Source organism: Acipenser ruthenus, chromosome 22, assembly GCF_902713425.1.
Source record: "Acipenser ruthenus chromosome 22, fAciRut3.2 maternal haplotype, whole genome shotgun sequence".
Lineage (NCBI taxonomy): Eukaryota > Metazoa > Chordata > Actinopteri > Acipenseriformes > Acipenseridae > Acipenser > Acipenser ruthenus.
In genome coordinates this window covers 4051433-4078270 of record NC_081210.1, presented here as the reverse complement: position 1 = coordinate 4078270, position 26838 = coordinate 4051433, and the positions used below count along the sequence as shown (strand labels likewise).

General features: G+C 37.4%; 1 protein-coding gene across 23 annotated transcripts in view; it reads left to right on the top strand.

Moving 5' to 3' along the window:
* LOC117431445 (RNA binding protein fox-1 homolog 1) overlaps positions 1–26838 on the top strand; it is a 603925-nt gene that overhangs the window by 160893 nt on the left and 416194 nt on the right. For 22 of the 23 annotated variants that reach the window (XR_009308100.1, XR_009308101.1, XR_004548688.2 and 19 more), the window contains one exon: positions 22883–22936. The exons of the other annotated variant lie outside the window; for it this stretch is intronic. Coding sequence is in view for 19 of the 22 variants with exons in the window: in XM_058995815.1 (XP_058851798.1) it covers positions 22883–22936 (54 nt within the window). In the remaining 3 variants the exon portion in view is untranslated. The remainder of the gene's footprint in view (positions 1–22882; positions 22937–26838) is intronic. 23 annotated transcript variants of the gene reach the window in all.

Sequence of the window (26838 nt, the reverse complement as noted above, 5' to 3'; positions counted from 1 at the left end):
TCAGAGTGTTGGAAAGGTCAAATCTAAAATAAAAAATGGGTCAAAACAAAGCAAGGACTAGCTCATTCAGCACAGAGAATCCACAGAATGAATGAATGAAGGATTGCAATTGCAGATGATTTAATGAACTGTGAAGGGCGCTCAGGGCCTGATGATTGTGATGGGCACTCAGGGCCCGAGTGAAAAATAAATTTGGCCGGAGGCCTAGTCCGTGGGTGCCCGACAGCTACCTGCGCGAGGCCAGCTGCAAAAATATGAACAGTTACATGCATCCCAGTGCCGCAGATAAGAAGTGGCTATGGGCCACCCCCCAAAAAGACGAGACCGCCAAACCATGAATGGAAAATAATAATAAATGATTAATGCACCCCACAATGGCGAGATAAATTTGGCCAGGGGCCTTGTCCATGGGTGCCCGATGGCTACCTGCGCAAGGTCAGCTGGAGAAAACATGAACAGTTATATGCATCCCAGTGCCGCAGATAGGAAGTGGCTTGGGGCCGCCTCCCCCCAAAAAGACGGGGCCGCCAAACCATGAATGAAATAATAATAAATAATTAACGTGCCCCACAGTGGCGCACTGCCACCTACCCCCCAAGTATTGAATTTAATGAAAATGAGCAGCTGAGACACGGCCCGTCCCCCAGAGCAGGGGGAGAGAGCCCAGCCTCTCCATCCCGACCACTCACCCAGCAGAACTAAATATGAACCGCTCAGCACTCAGGTAAGGTACCCCTAGTCACATATTTTTTATTTTTTAGGGGGAAACCTCAGGGAATCCGTGGCTGAGGGCAGCCCTTCCTCCAGGTTCCAAGCGGTCACTCCCGTTTCTGCTTCCCAGCACTTGACTGAGCAGCCGAAACAAAAGAAGCAACATGGGAGAATAATACACTGAGCCTTTATGCGCTTGCTGATGATGTGTTGGTTATGGGCGGATTCTCCTGCAGAAAAGCAACCAAGTTTACAAAGATAAGAGCTTCCCAGAGGGCCTTGGTGTGTGTAGCCTACAAATGATGAATTCAATTTGCAGCTCGCTGGGAAAGTCTCTCAGGCCCAGCTGTACTGCCAAGTCTAAAGACAAAATGTGTCTTTGGAAATAACAATCAAGTAGAGATCAAGTCTTTACCTATAGTCTCACCGGTTAATGGAAAAAAAAGCCTTTAGCACCTACTGTGTCTTTTCCATTAGAATACTATATCAGGTCTCAGGATCTCAGTGGTGAGATCAGGGGACTATACTGCTGATGGCAAGGGGTTTAGGAACATTACAGTAGCTAAAATATGAGATTGCAGTAAATTGCTTAGTGGTTAGTTACTGGGTTGCACTGTGATTGTGTCCAAACATCTGACATATTTATTGTAGTTATATATTGTGAAACATTATTTCTGAACCAAGAATAATTTAAGACAAGTCAATCCTCTAACTAAAAATGTTTTTTTTAATGTTTTTTTTTTTTGTAACAAATTCCTGTTCTGACATGTGTTATTTCGATTGCAATTACTTTTTTACAGACAGAAATACACTACAGTTACTGACACACTGATGGACGTTTGATTTTTGCAAATTTGAATCATCTCAGGGACAGTATTTAGATATGCTGCTGTTTAAGTCAATTGAAGAGACCCCATTCTCTCTCTTTTACATAACAGTGTTCCCTGAAAGGGATATCAGTTTAAGCACTGCCTGCAAAATGGACTCCTAATCAGTTTTACAGCAAGAATATAATTAATTCAATTAAATTGCCCAGGTAAAACAATATAAAAAATATGGTTTAAAATGAACCAAGATTAATATGGTAAAGGCACATCGCATCATGAAATGAATGGTATTTGACAAGGTAAATCCCCATGTGTAATGGACATAAACTTCAAGAAAAATGACCTACAATGTTTGGTTGGCTTATGGTTCATATTTAATGCAACTAAACCAGAAAGCCTTTCAAGACCACTGTGGCCTCTTCTTAGCTAAATATTCATAGTGTCCGGGAAAGCCATGCATTACAGGTGATAAGAAATGTAACCTCAGCCACGACTGTACTGGAATAATTGGCTTGTAAAATAATGGAGGGAATGACCCACCAGTGATAATGACCAAGTCTTGTTTAAACACAATTTAATAGGGCCTTAATGCTTGACAGCTTAGGATCTCAGAACATGAACTTCAAACTGCGGGTAACTACAGGCACGGCTGACAGCAATCAATGTTACCTTTTATGTTTATTTATTGTTTTTATTGAAGGGGGGTCATAAAGACTAATATATTATTTAATATATGGAAAAATAAGAAAAATAACAACAAGGTTGTGCTAACATTTTAGATTTTACATCCTTTTGGGACCCTTTGGTCGACAGGGGCCTTAGATAGCATGCAGTGTAGTTCTATTAAGGGAATCAGATGGAGAAATAAAAAATAAATGAGAGTGAAGATCAATATTTTTGAATGAATCCCCATGAGATCTCCAAGATTGGATTAACAGCTAAAGCCTTCCTGTCATGTGTTTCTGTAATATAGACCAGGGCTGTCCAATGGATGGCTCAGGAGCCATATAGAGCTCATTGAGCTCCACTATATAATGTAGCTCTTGTAAAGTAGGTTTTTAAAGGGGTTGGACAATCTGTAGCTTTAGGGAGAATCAAGTACAGACACAATTCAGTATTGATGTTTAGTTTTACACTTGCAAAATATGTATTGAGCAGAAAACTCCTGAATCCGTGTCTTAGTATAGTTGCTACTATTTAGTGCCCTTTTTAGTAAGCTAAACTAAAATTAATAAAACGAAATAATTCTATTAGTGATATAATGTTTTTTTTTGTATGGCGCTATCAGATAGAGACATCTTCTGAGATTCAAACTGATAAGCTGGAGCTGATTGGCATCTGCCCTTACCAGAGGGAGAAACCTGAGGCTCCTTGTAGTCATAAATACAAAACACAGCTCTGTGATCCTGTGCTGACAAATATGTGTTCTTAACGGTGGCAGCATTATCATGTTCCCTGTAATTTGTTACCGCTGAGTCATTTTTTTTAAAACCACCCTCCATCCTGGAATCAACTTGCAGGCTTTTGATATGGCACACGTGAATATGAACCAGTCCCCTTACCCCCTCGCCTCAGGCTGTGAAATCACGTCAGCATGCCATGATTGGGCTCAGTAGTTAACGTCAGGATCACTTTAATAACCTTTGCATACCTTGTTGCCGCAGATAAACAATCAGCTGGTGGAATATGACAAGTAAAGCAAAGAGGCATTTGAAGCATGTGGGATGAGAAAAAAGGTTCTCTCGCATAAGCTCCTAGCAACATTCCATTAAAGATTGATGCCACAGGTCTTTTATTGTTATTCCACTATACCTTTGTTTCCCATTCTCCATCATTTCAGTTTTTCTCTTCTAGTCTTTGGAGTCATTTGTTTGTTAGTGCAGTTTACTTTTCTAGTGTTGTTTTATAACAATTTTCCCCTGGCTCACACATATCCTTTGTGAAGGTATGGTACAGATTGTGGTGTTTGCTGGTGCTTGGTGTGCTAAGGTGTCACTTGGCCAGTGTTACAGTGACCGCTTTAGATACGTTCTACCCCCAAGGTATCCTTTCACAACTGACATTTAATGAGTGCCGAGCTGTCGAAATCTGACATACACTACAATCCAGTGCTCTAACCTTGAAGCAATGAAGTTTTTTTTGTTTTGTTTTGTTTTTACCAGTCAAATCCTCATAAATCTAAGTGAAATCTAAAACAGGAATTAGAGTTTCTTTAGTTCAAAAAAGAAAAAAAGAACATTCAATGGGATATACTGCTCCACTAAAGGCTGTGTGGTCCAGTGGTTAAAGAAAAGCGCTTGTAACCAGGACGTCCCCGGTTCAAATCCCACCTCAGCCACTGACTCATTGTGTGACCCTGAGCAAGTCACTTAACCTCCTTGTGCTCCGTCTTTTGGGTGAGACGTAATTGTAAGTGACTCTGCAGCTGATGCATAGTTCACACACCCTAGTCTCTGTAAGTCGCCTTGGATAAAGGTGTCTGCTAAATAGACAAATAATAATAATAATAATAATAATAATAAATCAAATGAGACATATTGCAGGACTCAATAAGCTGTATGGTTCTTGAGTGATTAAAACTGGTGTTATCAATGTAACAGATTGGAGAGTAGCATTAAAATTAATCAGGTGATTTCTATAAGTACACGCAATGTGTCTGCTTTTAATTAAAACCATCAACATAACACACAACTTTTGAGCCCCCTTCCAACCAACTCTCTCTCGCTGGTTCTCTCATAAACAAACATACACATACACACAAATACATCCATCACACACTGGGTCTGTGGCAGGGCTAGATTCAGTGAAAGATACAAAACTGATATATTGCAGGTTTATAATGGTATCTGGTCTGAATTTATGGTCTTATTGATAATTGCCATTGTCACACAGCACGTTGACCAAATGAAAGTAGTGTTTATGATTAAATCATTTGTAAAGGGTGGCAGAGGGAAGACTGTGTATACACATAAATAAACAATATCTTCATGAACTATTTCATGGAAATTGCTAGAAAATGTCCTCTGAAACAAGAAAATTTGGCTGTAGTTACATGGGCTTCAGAATACTGAAACACAGCCACCAAACAGGCAAGTTAAAGCAGCTAGCAGGAGCCAAGCCATTTTGCCAGGTGTCTGTAAAACAGGAAAATCTGATACCATTAAAATGGCACTTTCGATAAGATGATTAACAATTTAATTTGAGCGAAAATGTTTGAAATCAAGGCTAAGTTTGGGAAGTGAAGTGTCAGCAAGCTTCCTTAATGCCACCGGAGTGGTTCCACCTATCATTCTACATTTGTTAATACAAACTTGAAGCAGCCAATTATAATGCTAGCAGTGAGGGACTGTAGTTAAATTGGAAACCCCCGGAGATCGTTGACAGAGCCTGACAGTCTCTTCCCTGACAGTCTCTGGGAAGAATCCAGAGGTTAGGTAGGGATGGCTCACCTTGCAAGTGTTAGCACTCTCACTGCCTTTATGAAAAATGCTTTCCTGTTAAAAAATGTACTGACAGTGTGCCTTTGCACCTTAAAGAACAATATGGAAGTCCTGCATACCACTTATGTGAAACCAGCGTGTATGACTGTTAGCTGGTATGTGTTATTTATCGGCAAAATTAACCCTTTTTTGGTAATCTGTTCCCCTGATCCCAGATTTTCTGCTTCACTTCCGTCCCTTACTGTTTTGCTTTGGTAGGTAGCAACCAAAATGACAGCTTTTACCTTTCCTCAAATCAGCTCCCTATTGATACTTATGATAACTCTACAAAGCAGCTGGTCAAGATAGCTTTCCGATGACACACTGCTGTTATGCAAATGGTACAAGCTGTTCTCATCATTATTGCAAGTATAGCTATTCATTTGTTTGGGTTTTTTTGTGCATGTTTATCTTCTATCCCTCCATATGTGCTGAAAAAAAGTCCATGCTATCTATCTATCTCTATCTACATCTAGCTCTCTCTTCTCTCTCTCTCTCTCTCTCTCTCTCTCTCTCTCTCTCTCTCTCTCTCTCTCTATATATATATATATATATATATATATATATATATATGTATACAAAACTAAACTAAATGCATTTATTTAATTACATTTTGAAGGATACGTAATACTTCTTTTGTAAAGTGCCTAGTAATGCTGTATTATTTTATTGTATGCAAAGTGACTCTAACAGCAATCCATAATTGCTTTAAAAGTGATTGTATAACATGACTTGATCAATAGCATGCAGATAGGTGAACTGTTTAGATTAAAGAAAGAAAGTGAAATGGCTGCATCTGCTATTTCAGCACCATGGACAGAGGTGGTAGGTTCTCAGTAGATTACACCGTGTAACAAATTATTATTTTTTTTGGTTCCTGGGTAGTAAGTGTTATTTCCTAATTGCTTATGCCTCAAAAGTATAGAAAATGGCTATACATGATGGGAGACTACATTTGGGGGCTGATTCGTGAAAGTGATTTACAGTATAATCGTAAATCTCAAAAAACTACTCACTTTTAAATCTTTTGTAGTCATTTTTGTATTACTTTAGTATAAATACATGTTAATTTGGATTCATATGTTGTTTTTTTCTGACTTTATGTGAACGAAAAGACACAAATTGGCCCGTTTTCTCATTGGAAATAGGTAAATTTCAAAATATCACTGTCCTGGTCACAAAAGCAAAGTTTGTGGGGAATAATAGCCATTTTCTATACTTTTGAGGCATAAGCAATTAGGAAATAACACTTACTACCCAGGAACAAAAATTGTGTTACATAGTGTTACAGTCAATGAGTACTATTAAGCAAAAGTAAGTTGTATAAGGAGAGGTGACTGTTGAAGTGAAAGAGGTAAATTTATACCATGTCTGCATATCCCACAGCTAGATTTTTAGAGCATTTTACAGCATCCGTGAATCTATCTGGGCTGTATTTACCACTTTGTTAATTCCAGCATAACCACAGATAGTCTTGGGTGAATCCCCAGTGCTGTAAAATTAAAATAAACTATGGTTTATACCTTTGGGGTATAGGTTGATCAAATCAGTCCTATATGATTGACATAAATGTGTCTGTATAATTTTAAAACAGTTCTTAAAACAGCTTTTAAAAGTTTTTCTTAAAAAAAGTCATGACATTAAGAAGAGAAAGTCATTTATAACAAAAAAAAATGTCCTTAATACTCCTTTTTGTCACCTTCCTGCAAACAGCATTGATGCTGGCTCTTTGAGGCCATCTCAGTAATTGTCCCTCCTCCTCCTCCCCTAACACCCACACACACAATACAAGTGACCTTCAGCCAGCACTGTGCAATAAGTACAAATTAAGATTAGGTGTTTCCTTATTGAGTCTGGGAGGTCTAATACAATGTGCTCGCATTTTACACTCTGTCAGTGTCACCAAAATAAAGCAGAGAAAGAAGGGAGGGGGGTGGAGAAAGAGATGGAGAACAGACCTGACACAGTGTGGTAATGGAAGAGAAAATAGTTTTGTGAAAGTGCCAAGAAGCAAGTATTAAACAGAAGATCAATACCCTCGCAAGTCCGTGTTGCCATTTTCTACAATAAATGTTAGTGAGTTGTAATGAGAGCAGTTGAGCAGTGCTTAATGACAGTAACTGATAAATCTGCTCAGATTTGCAGATCAATAGCCTGCCCTTGTGATTCTCTGTGCTGACCGCACATTCTTAGACCTCTGATTAAGGGTCTAAGAACCCCCATCCAACCTTGCAATTACTCCCCCCCCCCCCCCCCCCCCCTCCAATAAGCCAACCAAACTGGTATTACAGTGCTCCCTCGCTATAACGCGGGTCTCGGGGAACAAACAATATGAGCGTTATAACCGAAGAGCGTTATAAATGGGGGATGGGGTGGGGGTGCCACGGGACACATAACAACACACATCTGACTAAAATACAAAATAAAATAACTCCCTCTCTATAATGCACATATAGTGTAACTTTCCATGAATTAACCATGCATAAAGCACCAGGTAATCAACTCTATATTTTTTCCAAAAAAAGAAAAGAAAAAAAAGGTAACATTCCCACTCGTAGATCATTTTAATTTGCAGTTTTTAAACTATAAATAGCCTGGCTAAATGGCGGTCGGAAGTTCAGTTCAAAGCGACAGACAAGCAAACCAAGTGCGAGAAGGAGAGCAGGTCGGGAGAGGGGAAGAGGGAATGGGCTCGCCCCAGGTTCGGCTGCCGTGGGGATGAAGTGAAGCTGTAACATCTCGTCTCCCGGAGAAAGACACAGCTCCTCTCACAGCAAAAAAGTAAATACATTAGGAAAGATAACCACGAAATAGGACTAATATTTAATTTGTTATAAAACGAATGCTGAATAAGATGTGTTATAAAGTGCCAGCGTTGCTTTTGTTCAGTTCAGATACTGTATCAAAAGGGAGAGACAAAAACGGAAGTTAGACTGAGAAGTTATTTACAGTTTGAACAACACCAGTACTGTATTTACTATAGAGATATTGCATGAATCACTAGTATAGGGAATTGGGGGACATAACCGAAAGCCTTACAGCAAGGGAGAACTGTATTAAATGTCCTGCATAAAGCACTAAATGTAGTGTTTCTATATGGAATGAGCAGATTAGCTCATAGCCCTGCTTGTAATTCAGAAGGTACAGTTTTGTAGTTTGTGGTCATTAAAAATGACATGGTCTCTTTCAAAGATGAGCAAGGTTTTTAACTTGTAGATGGGAACAGTTTAGAGGTGCAGTATATCAAACTAAATCATTCTGAAGGAACCAATTACAGTTTTATATTCATGAAATGTACAGGTGTTGGCTTTTCGTTTAGATACGTTTAATGTATATCAAAATTAACAAAAATAAATAAAAGTTTGTGAATAGGCTATATTGGCAGTTAAACATGTAACTATGTTACTTTTAACCAGGCAGACACAGTGATATGGTAATTTAGATTTTCCAGGTGATTGTTGCCTCTACAGTTTACCATTCTGTGCAGTGTGCTACTCTAAAAAAAAGACATGTTAGCAATCTTCTTTATATGTCTTGAATGTACATCTGTACTGTATGCAGACTTCTCTCCTTAAACAGACAGCCCGCAGCAAAATATGATTGTCATTTTGATTTCAGAGAAGCACTGTATGTGTCTTTAAGCTCGGCTATGTGCAAGCCCATCTGGTTAGCAGTATGTTGTTGTTATTGTATTTATAGACATTTAAAACAACTGTAACCATTTGTATTGCATTGTTAGCAAATTGCAGATGTGTATTAGTCTTATAGTGAATAGTGAACTAACATATCAAGCTTCTGCTGCACCCCTGAGCTTAAGAAGAGCTCATCTGTCATAGCTTAAACTAGCACATTTTAACTAAGGTCTTTTTGGTTCTGCTCACCCAAGACCAAATTGCCTGCTGTTTCAGCTTGCTAGTGATAAGATGTGCAAACCTTGGAAGAGACTACCTGCTACTAAACAAAGGGATTGCATGGGGATTCTAAATATGTAGGGAAAAGATTAAGGACGTCCATAAAAATTAGGCATAATAAGCGGCTATGGGAGTTTCAGGCACCAGTAATTGGACTGTGCTGGCTAGAAATATTTCTGTGCATGTTTTTTTTTTTTTTTTAAAGCAGGCCCCAGCAACAAACCTGATTGTAGATTTTCATAAAAACTACCACTATGCCATCTGCTGGATATGAAATTTGGCTACAAAGTGTAAAGTGGAGTTTCTTGAAAATGATTATATATATATATATATATATATATATATATATATATATATACTGTATATATATAATTAGAGTGTGTGAAAAATCATCAGAACAAACATTCACAGCTTTCTTTCTTTCTTTCTTTCTTCGCTGTCTCTTATAATAAAGTCTCCGATATAGCTTGTCTACAAACTGTATTAAATCTTACCCAAATCCTCCTTAAAAAGCATCCTCCTCAATATGGCTCAATCAGCACTCACTTCCCTGGGAATGAGTTAAGAAGATGAAGTGTATTTGATTCATCCAAGGTTTTGTTTTTTTTGGTCAAATATATTGCTTTTCTGGTATAGTATATTATTTGCTACTTTTTTTTTAACTGAATAATATATACTATAAATAGTGCAAATTATCACAGATGCTGCTAAGACTTATGATGGATATAAAAAGGGAATCTGTGATTTACCATAAGTAAAACACAATCTTATACTTTAACCCATGTGTTTGTTACCTTACTGAAAGTACAAATTTGAAGAATGTATTCAACAGGCACTTCATCCTAAAAATCAATCAACATGTTGTTTTTCTAATTGTTTAAAACCTGATATTATGATTACCACTTTGAGCTTTTAGATAAACTGCATGATGTTATTTCACACATTTTTGACATACTTACACATGCTTGGTGCATCACATTTATGAGAGAAACAACCAAGTAAAACAGTACTATCCCAATACTGGAGCTGCATAACACCATCAAATAGTAAGGGGAATATAAAAAGCAATTTAAAATGACATTTGAGGTTGCTTCCTAATACATTCTTTTTTTTCTTATTAAAAATAGGTTTAAAAAAAATACACTTAAAATGCTTTGTAAATTTCCTATGCTAAAGCAGTGGCAAGAAGAGTATTATTACAGGGACTTTTATAATTATGGAAGACTTAAAGCAGGATATATTTGTTGCACTGTAATTACATTGGTAACATGGAGCTGCTGTTTAGGACTTGAAATGAAATTGCATAGTGATAGCTTAATAACTGAAAGTCTATAATGCACTATTAATCAATATAGCAAGCAATTTCTGTAGGGCTGCCAACTCAATTCAGATATAATGTTGTAAGTAATACAGTGCACAGCATAATGTGCAACAGATTTCATGAAAGTAAGATTTTAGCAGGGAAGGTGAAGGCAGTCAAAAGAAAATCCCAATTGGGTTTTCATGGTGCTTTGTTCCTGGCTTGCTGTAAGTGGGAGGGTCAGGTAATATGACTCGTATTTTCATATTTTGGGCACACTAACTCAAGTAATAGTTGGGTCTTGTGGGGGTAACTGTATATACACTGCTTGTCCACTTTATTTGGTCATGTCTACCCTTGCTCATTTGGATTCGATCTTGCCCTGGTATCTTCTCCCTGTATACCCTGGATCCCCTGATTACGAATTGGCCAAATGAATACTTAAGCATCACTGTGGATCAAGTACACCTACCAAGGCTGAACCTGTACCCTGCTGGCTGCTGGCAATAATTCACCCACCCATCGTTCCAGAATTGTGAGGGGATAGCTTGAGGAACATCATCCATTACCCTCACAAGCCACGGATCGCAATTCAATTGAGCATGTTTATGATGAAGTTGAATTATGCATTTGCCATTACAAACCTCCACTAATTACATGAAACATTAATGACTGAATAACTAAACACTCCTTGAGACATGTTGGGTCAAGGCTGTGATCAAGGCAACAGGTGGCCCAACGCGTTATTAGGTACAGGACCTAATAAAGTGTCCAGGTCATAAAGAAACTTTTACATTTGTGACAAGAAGTTATTCAACTGTAAACATTTAGAAGGGAAAACAGTCACTAATTTAATTTTAGAAAAAAAAATAATAACATGCAAAGAGGAAGTTCTCCCTAAATACATATTCAAATTCTCATCATAACCACCCCGAATTAAAGCCTACAACTTTCTTCCCTTTCTTTGAAAGAATATCCCATCTGTTACTCTGCACAGATTTGGCAATTGAAGCATCTGTTTAGGTTGTTCATTCTCATAAATTATTGTGCAACAAACTTGCAATGGCCCAAATATTATTATTATTATTATTATTATTATTATTTATTTCTTAGCAGACGCCCTTATCCAAGGCGACTTACAATTGTTACACAAGATATCGCATTATATTTTTTTACATACAATTACCCATTTATACAGTTGGGTTTTTACTGGAGCAATCTAGGTAAAGTACCTTGCTCAAGGGTACAGCAGCAGTGTCCCCCACTGGGGACTGAACCCACGACCCTCCAGTCAAGAGTCCAGAGCCCTAACCACTACTCCACACTGCTGCCCAATTAATGGAAATATTATAACAGTTGTTCCAGCTCTTGCCTGCTTGGCACAGAGATGCAGGTACGTTTCCATCGCTTGTAACGTAACGTGTTCTTGAATCAGTTTTGATAATCAGTAACTTCTCAATGTGGGATAACTTAATCTAAAATCAGGGCCATCTTGTGATACAGTACTCTGTTCGGAAAACTTGAACTCATGAGTTGTTTAAAGGTTTTTTCAAAGTCGTATGAATAAAGTAAAGTTTGATATTTATTAAACTAATACTGTTATTTGTCTATATTTGTCTTCTGCATTTCAACCAAAACCAGTAGTTTTCAATGTGAGATAAGCAATTCGTCTCATTGTGGTTATTGGTTATAGCATTAAGAAATAGAAATACATAATAATAATAATTCAGTGTGAATGGAATGGGGCCTAACCCAATACAATCCTCTGTATATATGTGTTTTAGTACTGTAATTATCTACATATAACACATTTGATGTAGTTTTATACAACTTGCATGTTATATATCAGTGGCCAAAGCACAGCTCACGAGCCGCATGCGGCTCCCGGTGAAATGCGGCTCAAATGAACGGAAGAAATAATAATAAACAAAAACGAAAAGAAAAGAGAAAAAGTTCAAATAAACACAAGTTTATTATTTTCGTTCTCTGTATTCATTCGTGTTTATTATTCTTTCTTCTCTCCCCTTTGCTCACTTCAGTTTCTTTGAGCCTGATGACCTTCGACACCGCAAACCTCGAGTGAAAGTCGGACGTGCAGTTGAAAGTCAATTTTATAATTTTGAATTAAGTGCTCGTTTTCTGGAGACAATGGCATGGAGCAAACCCTCCATGAGTAATAAACAAAAGTAAGGCTTTAAGCAAGAATGAGAGGAAGAGTTTGCTTTCACTGAAAACAGTGGTAAACCTCTGTGTCTCATCTGCAACAAATTGCTTCCACACTGTAGTCTGTACCAGGCGAGCAACCGCAAACGTCATTATGAAACAAATCACAACACATTTTCATCTGAATATCCTCCTGGATCAGACTTGAGGAGAAACAAGCTAGTCTCTTTAAAATCACGCCTCAGCAGTCAGCAGATGCTCCTTTCAGTGTTCAGTAAGAAGCTGATTTAACGACTCAAGCAAGTTTTGTATGGCATGGAAGATCGCCCTTGCCAGACGTCCTTATTCAGGTGAATGAATCTTTTTTTATACAATTGGAGTGTGCATGTTTAAATGTTATATTGCAGCTCTAAAATTAATATTATATTTACATATCTTACGTCTCGTCATGAACAGGTACTGCAATCCCTTTCAAAATAAATACAGTGCATTTATCATCCACAAATCTCTCAAAAGTATTTAATACTCGTAGCAGTCATACAAAAAAAAAACCCTTATTTTTTTTTTGAAAACCGAGCATTCAAATCTTCAAGGGAAGAGCTTGTCAAAAAGAATCCTACAAACGTCTTTTTTATGTGGTGTTTTTAATTAAATCAGGGCAGTTATCATATTTGACTTCATAATAACATATTTAAAGTGCATATTACATACAGTATAAACAGAAATAATGGAAAATCACCATAGTGTTATATTTGAAGTTTAATAAACTGTAGATCTACAGTACAATCAAAATTACACAAAATGGCTCTGCAATGTTCTCCCTTGTTCTTGTGTATTTTGCTGGCATCAAGAGATAAGAACTACTCTATTGCACAGAGTAAGTGCAAGATTCTGTTATAATGTTCAAGAGAATTAAAAAAATGTTTAAAACAATGCTAGTATTTAAAATGTCTTCCTCGCAAACATTTTATGCTTTTTACAATATGTGTCTTGCAGCTCTCGGCCATATGAAAATCTCGGTATGCGGTTTGAAGGTTCAGGAAGTTTGGCCACCCCTGTTATATGAAGAATTAATCGGGTGCTCTATAATATTCTGATAGTTTACAAGAGGTGCATGTTAAAAAAGAGGGGACTGTTATACCAGAGATGTAATATAAAAATTAAGAAAGCCACAATAATATTATAGAGCTGCTACCAAATGGTCCCAACATTAATAAAGGGTTTAAGTGTGAATTACACAAATACATTCCGTCCCACCCACTATGCATGGGCAGAAACTCTAGTAAACCATACCATATGTCTCCCAGTACCCTCGTCAATTGGTAGACCCAGACTGTATGCTTTTCTAGATGAAGGTGTAGTACACATGTTTTGCAGTTGTTTGAGCCCATGTCCGTTTCACATCCTGGTTGCTCAAACTAACAGTTCAATATATAGGGGCAAAAACTCCTCAAATCCACCCACTGTTAGATGCAGAACGATTATTTTGGAAAGCTGTAATAATCTGCAGTTATGACATTTGAAAAGAATATCAGAATCATGTTTTCAGCTCTCATTCTGACCTTTCAACCCCCACCCTGAGGCACTAGCAAACTACCGGTACTCCAGATTCAAGACCTGAATACAGAGTGCATTTTAACTTCACTCTGTCAACAAGCACTTTGCCAGAAAAGATTAATCTGGAATGTTCTTAATACGTGCGTTAAAAGAGACAAGTGTCCAAATATTTGTCTACCTGACACAATTGTTTATTTTTTTACACACTTTGTTAAAAATACATTATTGGCTCTCCATGTGTTACTGTTTGAATGGAGGATGTTTGTAGATACAACTACTTGAAGGGAATGTAAACAAACTGCGTAACCAACCATGTCTATTTTCTGTTCATTTCAGAACCATCCATACTTGTTAATGTCATATTCTATTATCTAATGTCACCTATATCTTTATTCACTTACTTTGCTTCTTACATAATTACTATTACATAATTACCATTGCTGTAATTCATTTTACTGTCAGCTGTAAAATGTTGAACTATCCAGCAGGTGGCGATGGTGTATATAAATATAGCTCAACTTTTCATTCTATATGAAACAGTCAAAGACATTGTCAATACCCAGACATCTCTATTGGCATGTAGCCTTTATGACTGCTGCTGTACAGTACAATGTAGTTGCATCTAAGATATGGCAGTGGGTTGGGTATATCTTGCAATGTTTTGACTCAACTGAAAGACAGCCTTCACTGCCCTTTAAGTGGATTTGAGTGGAAAGCCCCACAAAGTGCTCCTGATGAATTTAAGTAACGAAACTCAGCACAAACAAACATACAGAATGTCTGAAATCAGTTCATTACCACCGGCCGTCAAACATTGATCCATTATATTCAGTCTTTCTGTCACTTTCCAGTCCTGCAGGTGATGGCCTTCAATGTCCTGGATTAACTAAGACAGCTGCTGACATCAAAACTCCAGTAAGTCGCCAGGTCAGTTCCCTGTGGGTTGAAATCACAAAGCTGTAGTAATCTGAAGGTTTTTATTGAAAAGTAAAAGTGCTTTCATAGCTTTAGATGCTGCATTTGACTGTGAGGTATGTGTGATTGTGTGTAAAGCATGCAGTATTCAATACGAGACGTGTCATTGATTGTGTCTAAAATGCATTCTTGGCCAACACTCCAATTAGCACAGTTTTTGTGTGGTTATGTTTTTATCTAAATGATAGTGTTCTCCTATTCTATTGCTAGCTTGATTGCAACTTTCTTTTTTGATGGTAATACAACACAAGCACAAAGACATGTAAACGTCTCTGTAAATGATTTATATTTATCTTTCCAGAAGGGATGATTTTTTTGTGTTGATATCAGTATTGAAGTAGAGAAAGATACATGTATCAAAATGTGCTTAATATGTCTCATTTTCTAGTGTTTTTGTTGCTATGTAGCTGGCAAACTGCAAATAACAGATGAAAGCAAAGAACATATAGCAGGGGGTAAAAAGACGAGGACCTTCAGTTCTTACCATAGACAATATAACATTTTCAAAACCAGGGATACAAAAGAGTTCTCATACCCGTCTTTGATTGGGGTTCTTGTCTTTATCCCATACAGCCAGTGCAAGATACAACACAGCGTAGTACTGTTAAGTGTATAATTATTTCAGATTTATCTCAAAAGAGTATAATTACTTAGATAAAGAGTCGCACAAATCGTCCTTTGAACGATAGCCAATTGTAAAGGAAGCTGTTATTTAATTTACAGTCATTCAACTGTAGTCTGAGTGCTGTTCTAAAAGTAGAGATGTTTTTATAAACGTTATATTGCAACATTTATTTTCATTTATCTTTAGTCATAGCTGCATCTCAGGCCTTTGTTTATATATAAAATACAGTATAATGAAATGTGGATATCAACCAACGTATGATATTGCATATGAGATGGTACTGGAAAAGGTGCTGGCCTTTCCTGTCCAAAAACTATATATTCATTATACTATTAGGGACCTCCCCTAATAGTTAACAATGGTTACATCATCATGTTAATGTGATTATACAGTTTAGCCAGGTGAAGCACAAAAATTCTAAAAATGTGCTAAACTGTTGCTAAATTTTAGTAAGTACCTGTACATGCATCACAGTAAAAATGTCACTTGCTAAAATGTGTTAAAGTTTCACAGCCAAATCTCAAAAGGCAATTTTGGAGTGCTTTCTCCTTTTTCTTTATTTGGATGATACCAGGTTATAACAAACCTTATTTCCTTATGGTTCAGGACTGTAGAGCCAGAACTTGGTGACACACTTTGTGGTTTTTCTTTATAAGGGGCTGTGTGGTCCAGTGGTTAAAGTCCGCTGCTTGTAATCAGAAGGTGACCGGTTCAAATCCCACCTCTGCCACTGACGGTCCCCAGTTCAAATCTAACCTCTACCACTGACTCACTGTGTGACCCTGAGCAAGTCACTTAACCTCCTTGTGCTCCATCCTGCGGATGAGATGTTAAATCAATGTCCTATTGTAAGTGACTGCATATAATGCACAATTCACAGCCTACTTCTGTAAAGAGTTTTGTGATGGTGGTCCCCTATGAAAGGCACTTAAATAATGATATATTTATTTTCATATAGCGCCTTTCACAATAGGACATTGATTTTACATCTCATCCACAAGGAGGTTAAGTGAATATAAAGATGATATTATTATAAACTGGATTATGCAGCAGTCAGCAAGCCAGATGGAGAGCTGTACACCAAAAAAACTTTCATAACTGTGGTATGAACATCAAAAACATTTTCTGTTATTTATTTACTTATGCTGTATCAGCTATGTTTAAACGAAATATATAAAGTCATATTTACTATCCATCCTTGCCTCCTGTGGCTTTGGGCATTATAGCCCCCTGTCAGTAACAATAGATTTCCCTCAGGGCAATCATTTTCCACTATAGCCCTCCTCTCCAGTCCATATTTACTATATATATAATATAATTCTATTATATATGACACAGTCTGGAATGCCAAACCAACAGAGACCAAAAATATACTGTACTGTATAAATCACACAGCCAAAATAACCCTGGAGATGTGGATAATAATAAAACTTTCCAGTAAAACACATCATTTTTTTTATGAACAACAACAGAACTGTAGAAGTACTACTTCTAAAAGTTACAAGAAATTAAAAAAAAGAACACTGCAAAAACGGTTTTGAAAATACAAGCTAAATGAACTACCTTATTCTTTCTGAAAGCAAAATACTACTGTAAATCTGTAAGTTTAAACTCACTCTATATGAAAATGGTGTGCTTTAAGACTATTTTAACACTTTAAGATCTTAGTGATTTCATTAAAATAGCAAAAAACTGTTTTGTGAAAAAGCTTGTACTGGCTTCTTTAACACAAGATTTCACACTCCTGGATTTATTGGCAAACGAGTTAAATAAGTCAAATTGAGCTCTCAGTGTCCTTATACACTTTGCTGCCCTTAAAAGGGCAAGGCTATTCCATTGTCATTTCTATTGGGATGGAAGAGAGGGGAGGTGGAGGCTGGAGCAGTGAAAAACATCGTTTTGTAAGAGTGAGGAGGGACTGGAGGTCTCAGAGAGTGGGATTGAATCTTGGAGGTCACGACCCTGCCGAGTTCAAGGTCAAAAACACTCGTCAAACACTTAAAAGATATCTTGATGAGACTTGACAGGTAATAGGAAGGTGTTACATTTTAGCAGGATGGGGATTTAATTTCTAAGTCTTCCAGGGCAGAGGTCAGGATTGCCAAGGCTATTGACTTGAAGGGTTTCCATATGTGCTTTTGCACATATCCAGCCTTGCAAAGCCTATATGCAATATATCTTCTATCTTACGAAACCATCTTTTTTTTCACCTTTAATAGTAGTAAATTCTTCTATCTAGTCAATCTATAGTGGGAGCCTGCAATCGAGATGAAACTTTTATTAAGATGTTACAGTTCTGAGATGTTGTGATGATGTTACATTCATACAGGCTCTTTGACATTATTTTAGTTGGCAAATTAGTTTGAAGTGTGCTGTTACTAATGAATAGAACCTACACAACTTGGTGTGAGGGTGAGACCCTCACTGTAATATTGAATTGCCTGTTATTGTGATTATTATTGTGTTTGTTATTCTACTGCCGATAGAGCCGTGGGTTTATTATGTATTGCGCATGCTGTTGATCAAGTGTGTTTGATATATGACAGTGTATTGGTGTAATTAGGTTAGGGCGCTTCCATTAATGAAATTACCGTAGCTATACATATAGCCATATGTTCGGTAATCTTCCACTAGAAGGGATAATGCTATGTCAGTCTTTACTGGTAATAGTTAAGGACTAGGAATAATAATGACAATGATAATAAGTAAGCAATATAATAGTTTAACGATCGTTTGTAAACAAAGACGGTATGCATGCAGGTTAAAATAAATACATATACATGAGAAGAAACATGTTTAATGTAAAATATATGAATGTTTTATTGTAAAAGTATGAATGTTAACTAATAGTTTATTTTTGTATAAAATCATCCCAGGTGCAAATGTTTATTAAATAATTAATCCTGTTAGCAGTAGGCGGGGCTGGGGATCATATAATGCCAGGTCTTTTTCTTAGAAGGAGAGAGGATTATTAGATCAGTCATGATCTTGTCTGTTGAATGTCAGTTATTGATGATACAACCTGCTAGTCTGTGTTAATCATTGGCAATTTGTGTGAAGTATCCAGTGCAAAATAACAAAATAAACATTTATACCTGTGGACTCTACCAGTGACTGTTTTTGTGCGTTTTAAATACCTCCGGGTTCCTGTGATGGTGATATGATTGAGCTCGGACCTCACCCCGTTACACTTGGCCTTCTTTAAACAATAGATTCATTTTAGTAAGACTGTCTCAAGTCCTCTTGTCCACTTACACCATTAAAGGAATTTTTTTTTTTTTTGTAATTAATTTTTCTAACCAGCATCCTCAAAGTCCCTCAAAATTGTGAAAGGTTCAATTTGATCCTGTCTCCACCAGGATCTTCTTGGACCCAGATGGTATTGTCTTGCTTCTATTGTACCTTTCTGTTTCACTTGCTGGTTGTCAGTGGACTTGCACTGTTGGGAGTGCATGTCTGCTTTTCAGCATCAGATTGATGCTGATGGGCTGCTTCAGGTCTTTCTAGTATTTCACCTTTGCCCTGGACAGGTGGCTTCCCCACCCTGAACCACTCACTTAAGATTGATGTCTTCCAGACTAAATCCCAACCTGGGACTACAGCCCTGACCTTCAAGTCGAAACGTGTGCTGCATGTGTTGCAACCACTATCATTAATACTGATACTGATATGCAAGTCAATAATTTGGGGATGTTGAAGTTATGTAATATGATGACATTTGGTATACTGCACTGCAGCTGTATAGCTCTATTGTAAATACTGATGTACTGTAGTTACTTAGCAACTAAGATGCACATAAACAACATGTGTAATCACAGTACTATTAGATCAATAATATACAAAACATAAAAATGTGTGTGTAAAGTTTGTGTGTATTAGAGTTAGAAAAGGGTTCAAAAACATCTTTGACATTCCTAGTTTCCTAGTAAAATCTAACTCTAATTGCAGTTTTAGCATCGAGATCACAGCCAAAGAGCTATCACAAACTGGCTAGTACCATTTTGTTCTAGAAGGCAAGACTCATTTAAAGGTCCACTAACCTTAAGCACAGTAACAGAAGAGCCCAGTAATTAGCATTAGCATCAGCACATTCAAACTGATAGATTGAGCTTATCTCCAGCTGGTGTTGTTGCAGTTGGCCTGTAGGTGTGAGCCTGAAATGAAAACTGTCATGGGGGTTTTGTCCAGAAAACAGGAGAAACCCTATCTGATTAGAAATAGAATTCCCTGTGTGGGGCCCGACTTTGTTCCCTGGTCCCAGAGGTCTCCTGCTGGAGAAATGATAAGAAACACAAGCAGTTCTGGGCCCATTGTGATTTTGCACGCTGCTCGGCCACAAGCTGTAAATGGGGTTTTGAAAATGCTGTCAAGTGGTTCTGAATAAAATATATGAAGATGATTCTCAGGAGCCCATCCCATCTGTTTTGATAAGGAAATTGGTGGAGGGACAAAAAAAAAATCATAACCACTTAATGGTTTCACAATTATACTAAAACAAGGTAGCAACGCTGTATACAAGTTAAAGTATGCTTGTTATTAATAGTAGGGGAAATGACCCTTTACGGAAGGCAGAGGCAATTTAGCCAGGCTTAGGCAGCAGAACAAAAATTCACAGCTGGCTTTTGTGCCTTCCTACTGGTCCCTGGGGGTTCAAGCAAATGAGGAATTGCATTTTAAACGTGTCAGCCTGCTAACATATTTAGCACTGGTGCTTAATAAAACCCTTATCTTTTCTGTAAGACGGGGAATATTTCCCTAATTCAACCTCTGAGGGTTTGGTATTGGCTAGCAGTATGTTTTTGGTACAGGCTGGTTCAACTAAGAGGTAAGTCCCCTTTGATTTGTTATGTGTGGCAGTTTTCAAGCAGAGAATACAGGGGGGTATATTTTTGATCAGGAAAAGGCTCTAAACAGTCACCTGTAAATGGAAGAGCAGGAAAAAAAAACTTGGGAAATACTCGAAAGAAGGAATTGATTGCAGTCCATCCCATACACTGAGTAACCCATAGCATTGACAGCGATTGTTTCATGGTGGTACAACAGTGACTGGTTGTGATGTACAACCATGTTCTAATAATGAAAATATGTATGAGCTGAACATGGTTTGACTGAGGGGCCATTGTCTGAAAATTGTTAACCATAATATACAGTATGATGGTCAAATCAGGAATGAACAAATGTTAATGGTTTGGAAGGTAATAGGATATTGTCTTTGTGCGGTAGTTGAAATATAAGTATATTGTGTGCATGGAATTATTTTCATTTAACATCTAAGGGTTTTTGCAAGACCACTTATGTCAATCAAAGTTTTTAAATAGTTAAAAAATGTAATGGTATACATAAATTTACCAGCATTGAAATTCAGCTGCCTTTCACATTAAGTAAACTGCATTACCAAGCTTTCCGTGCAGTTCAGTTCAGAATCCCCTGAAATCTAGACCTTGTATTGCAGCTCTCCGCAATCCAATTCTGAGTCTGTACACTTTGTTTACTGTTTTGTAATCCAGATCTTATTTAAAGCTGGCAGCATGACTAATTGCCAGTAAGCCAGCTTCGACTGATGTGTTTGACTAGATCTTCCATGTAGATGCCCAATGTGCAGGGAGCCATTAACGCAAGACTGCCAGCAGACTGTCATATTTCTCCTGATGTTCATCCAACCCATGCTGAAAAAAAAAGAAACAAACAAACAATGGAGAGTGACAGAGAGAGGAAGAACAGGCTATCAATTCAGATAAAAGGAATCTTATCGCTCTTTTCAAGTCAATTGGCTATTTATTCCTGATGAATGAGTGGGGAGGAGGAAGGACTTTGTATCGCGGCATTTGGACCGAGATCCGATCAGATTAGGCCTGTCCTTCGAACATCCTATTGTGTCCTTCATTCATCCAGCCAGTCTGAGAGGAGCTCTGCTAATAAAGACTGAGGGTGGTAGAGGGGGATGAGGTCTATTGCAGAGGATCCTTTTCACTGCCAAGGCCAGGGAGAGTAGAGGGTCGTTCGTCTGCTAATGAAATTGATAGAAATTAGTTCTTGACATACCTTCCACTGTTTCTATATGGTACTCTCCCCTCCTGCTAATCTTTCATTATGTGTACATGGGGGCCTATAATGGCAGCTGACTCACAAAACACACACTTATTAGTATCACATAATAAAGTTCCCTGTGCTTTGTTTAGAAAGCTGTGGTAAAGCAAAGGGATAAAATAGGCATTTTATGTCATAGCTATTATTATTAACTATGAAGATATATAAGTAGCAGGTGCTACATGTGAAACGGGTGTGTGTGGTGGGGGGAGGGAGGGTTTGCTTGGTTCAGGCAAGTGGGGGATTCTTCAGTGAACATATGGTCAGGAAACCGTAATCACTGGGTAAAAGATTAGTAAATTGCAGTAAAGCATACAAAACTGTGAATTAGTTAAGGGTCTTTATCCAGTGAAGAATAGCACAATGTACAATTGGCTGTCAACACATGAATTAACCGAATTTGTACATTTTCATATTATTATGAAATAGCATAGTACAAGGACCAAATAATCACAGCTAATGCAGATACTCACCCAGCCACTAACAGAAAACAACACGGTTGTCTTTACAGGATGAAAATAGCAAATGAGAATTCATCATGCAAAAAAAAAAAGAAAGAAACGTTCTTCCCTTCGGTCATCAGTGAGGAAAGATCTAACTCTTAGATACTGTGTTACATTGACCTCAAGTACATGATAGTACCCTGCAACCTATGGGCTGAGGCATTGCTATGCTCTCTCCATCACAATGCACTCCTCAGGGTCATTATTTCACACCGTTAACCTCACTTAGTGTGATATGTTGTATAGTAACTAATAATTAAGGTCTCATTGCAACAAAGCGATTTGTAGGCCTCTAGGACCATTTCCAGAATGATGGGAGAGCATGTCTCGGAGTAATTAGAAGGGTAATAGTACTTGCAAAAGCTAAACCAGGGTCTTATCTCTTTTTAACATGGCTGTGCTGTATGTATTAGACACATTTGTTTTTGTTTGTTCTTCAACACATTCTCTGTAAAACCTATCGGGATAATCTTTGTTGTTGCAACTTTATTTTTAGCAATTATGTATTTATTGGTCTGATAATTTATCAATTTTGTACAACCACGTACCACACCTACTGCAATGCCAAGGAAGATGGAAATGGAAACCACTGTACCGAGAGTGAATAAATAATGTGCTCCCAGCATGCAGAGGGTTTAACTATGTTTTATCCTGATTACCTCTGATACAGCCAATTCCTCGTCTATTGCAGTCACTAACATTCTCATAGTCTGGGTAATAAAATGTAATACTCTTTTGTTTCAGATTTTAATAGGAGCTTGCTCCGGGCCCAGCCAAAAACCAGAAGACACCGTTGATGTGAGTTCTATTTGAACTTTTTTTTTTTTTTTTTTTAATGATTTCTGAGTTCAGTGTGATGTTTGATTGAGCACTACATCTGAAAGGGGGGGTGAACGGGAGCTTTGTCACTTTGAAGTCGTCCTGTGTATGAGCTAATCCATTAACATGTTGTGTTCCTCACGATTTACTGCAAGAGATACAACATGAGATAACATATTACCCTTTCAGAGGCTATCCACTGATGGTTTAGCCTACAAGCCCTCACAGCAGAACGCAGTTCAGTGTAAAGCTGTTAGGTACACTGTGCATGCATCCTCTGACAAAGTAAATCATATCAGATACAGTTCTTTATTATGGCAAACTATGCATGCAGCTGCAGACAAAGCAAATAATACTAGATTATGCCCTTTATCACAGCTAGGATTGTGATAGTTAGATAATAGGACTATACCGAATATTAGTGCTTATCCAGTCTGAAAATTGTTCAGTTGGGCATGATTTTCAGCTTGTCACAGTTTCAATTGCTAACTCACTGTCACAATTCTGCCTTTGTGGAGTTTAAAAATGACTCTGTTTCTTGCAAACTGTTTTATTCTGAACCAAAATCGAAGGTGCACTAAAGACCAGTGCTGAAAGATCAGAAATAGTAAGATTTTCTCCATCCATTATTATTATTATTATTATTATTATTATTATTATTATTATTATTATTATTATTATTATTACTTATTTATTAGCAGAAGCCCTTATCCAGGTCGGCTTACAATTGTTACAAAATATCACAATACAAAGGACCTCATTCACTAAACAACGGCATGTGTTTTGCACGCAGTAAGCCCCTTTGCTGTGTTCTTTGTACACCTGCTGTATTCACTAACTAGTGGAAGACAACCTAGTGCATGGAAAAAAGCGTGTGGAAAAAGTACCGCATTCAAGTCATTTAAATATAATGAATAATGTTAATGAGTGGAAATGTATGCAAATTACGTCACAAAATACCACAAGGGAGGTATTTGATATGCAAACCATATTCACTTAAGGGTGCCAACTTTACTAGGTGCCTCAGCGTGTGTTAAAAGTACTGCTTATTGAAACCAGGTGGTGTCACAGAACCAGCAGAAGAGCTGCGCAGGAGAGCGAGAAGAAGAGTCAGGGAGAGAGTATTTCAGACTAGGCAGATGTTACTAGGGCTGTGTGAGGAGGAGGTAATAACGAGATACTGATTGAGCACAGATCATACTAGCATAATGGTTTTTGTCTGCTTGTTACTTTTTTTTGCAGCCAACACAGACCATTTTAAACGACGCTTGTTTCCTGCAAACGTTTGTTACATTTTTAAAGACTGTTCAATAGCGACTTGAGTTCCAATGTTATGACAGTCTGGGATATATGAAGATTACGAGGCAGGTGTATATGCAACAATTTTGGCTATGTTAATATATTTATATAGTCACCATGTACGTGTGATATTTAAGTAGGCTATGCTTAAAATACCTTTCAAGTATACAAAAGGAAATTATGGAAACTGTAAGATCCAATAAATTAATGTACAGAGTGAGAGTTGAGGTGTGGTCATAAATACAAGCAATCTAACAACATCATTTTTTTAACATTAAAAAAGTGACATTTCGCCAAACACTTTTTGAAATGTAACTAGTGATGTTTTAATTGACTCAGCAAGTGCTTTGCTGTCTTTTGATTAATATTATAAAATAAATCAGAGGGAGCTCAAGTTGAGCAAACAAATATTTATGTGATTTGCAGAGTTAAACATAAATGTTCTATTAACAATTACTTTCTCCGCTTTGGGTCAAGCAAGACACTCGCCATTTAGTGAATGAGGCCCAAAGTATCACATTACTGAATATCACATTACAGAATATCAGCAGTTATAAAGTACAGTAAAATCAGTAGAAAATAAGATCAAATTCAAATAAGAGCAAAATAAAGAATACAGTAAATAATTACATTTAAGAGCAAATTCATCTAAGAGCAGTTAAACTTATAGCAAAAATATTTGCTTATAAGAGTAAATTCCGTTAAGAGCACGTAGTAAGTACGATAAATGGATAAGAATGATTTTAAATAAGAGCATTTACAAAAAACATGAATAAGGATATCTATAAGAGTAAAATCAAGTACAAGATACAGGAAATAGTTATAATTAAGAGCAGTAGTAGAATACGGCAAAGTATGGAGCAGTTCGAACTGCGTGTGTGTTATAAAATATAAGAACATAAGAACATAAGAAAGTTTACAAACGAGAGGAGGCCATTCAGCCCATCTTGCTCGTTTGGTTGTTAGTAGCTTATTGATCCCAGAATCTCATCAAGCAGCTTCTTGAAGGATCCCAGGGTGTCAGCTTCAACAACATTACTGGGGAGTTGGTTCCAGACCCTCACAATTCTCTGTGTAGAAAAGTGCCTCCTATTTTCTGTTCTGAATGCCCCTTTATCTAACCTCCATTTGTGACCCCTGGTCCTTGTTTCTTTTTTCAGGTCAAAGAAGTCCCCTGGGTTGACATTGTCTATACCTTTTAGGATTTTGAATGTTTGAATCAAATCGCCGCGTAGTCTTCTTTGTTCAAGACTGAATAGATTCAATTCTTTTTGCCTGTCTGCATACGACATGCTTTTTAAACCCGGGATAATTCTAGAGCAGCAATATCCTTTTTGTAACGAGGTGACCAGAACTGAACACAATATTCTAGGTGAGGTCTTACTAATGCATTGTAGAGTTTTAAAATTACTTCCCTTGATTTAAATTCAACACATCTCACAATATATCCGAGCATCTTGTTAGCCTTTTTTATAGCTTCCCCACATTGTCTAGATGAGGACATTTCTGAGTCAACATAAACTCCTAGGTCGTTTTCATAGTTCCCTTCTTCAATTTCACTATCTCCCATATGATATTTATAATGCACATTTTTATTGCCCGCATGCAATACTTTACACTTTTCTCTATTAAATTTCATTTGCCATGTGTCTGCCCAATTCTGAATGCTGTCTAGATCATTTTCAATGTTGCATCCTAAAAAAAGTCAAGTAGGTTAGTTAGACATGATCTCCCTTTCCTAAAACCATGCTGGCTGTCTCCCAGGATATTATTATTATTATTATTATTATTATTTATTTCTTAGCAGGCGCCCTTATCCAGGGCGACTTACAATTGTTACAAGATATCACATTATACATTATTTCACATACAATTACCCATTTATACAGTTGGGTTTTTTACTGGAGCAATCTAGGTAAAGTACCTTGCTCAAGGGTACAACAGCAGTGTCCCCCCCACCAGGGATTGAACCCACAACCCTCCGGTCAAGAGTCCAGAGCCCTAACCACTACTCCACACTGCTGCCCTATATTATTACCATATAGGTAATTTTCCATTTTGGATCTTATTATAGTTTCCATAAGTTTACATATAATAGAAGTCAGGCTTATTGGTCTGTAGTTACCTAGTTCGGTTTTGTCTCCCTTTTTGTGGATCGGTATTACGTTTGCTATTTTCCAGTCTGTCGGTACAACCCCTGTGTCAAGAGACTGTTGCATGATCTTGGTTAGCGGTTTGTAAATAACTTCTTTCATTTCTTTGAGTACTATTGGGAGGATCTCATCTGACCCAGGGGATTTGTTTATTTTAAGAGCTCCTAGTCCCTTTAACACTTCTGCCTCTGTTATGCTAAAGTTATTTAAAATTGGATAGGAACAAGTTGACACGTGGGGCGTGTTGTCCGTGTCCTCCTTTGTAAAAACCTGTGAAAAGTAATCATTTAATATATTTGCTCCACATCATGCAGTTGTCACAGATTACTGGCTTGAAGACCATTCTTTTTAAGTTTAGTTTAGCTTCTGCAGCTGTCATCCTGCTTTCAACTGCTTCTAACTGCGTTGTACTTGTCCGCTCGTACTTCT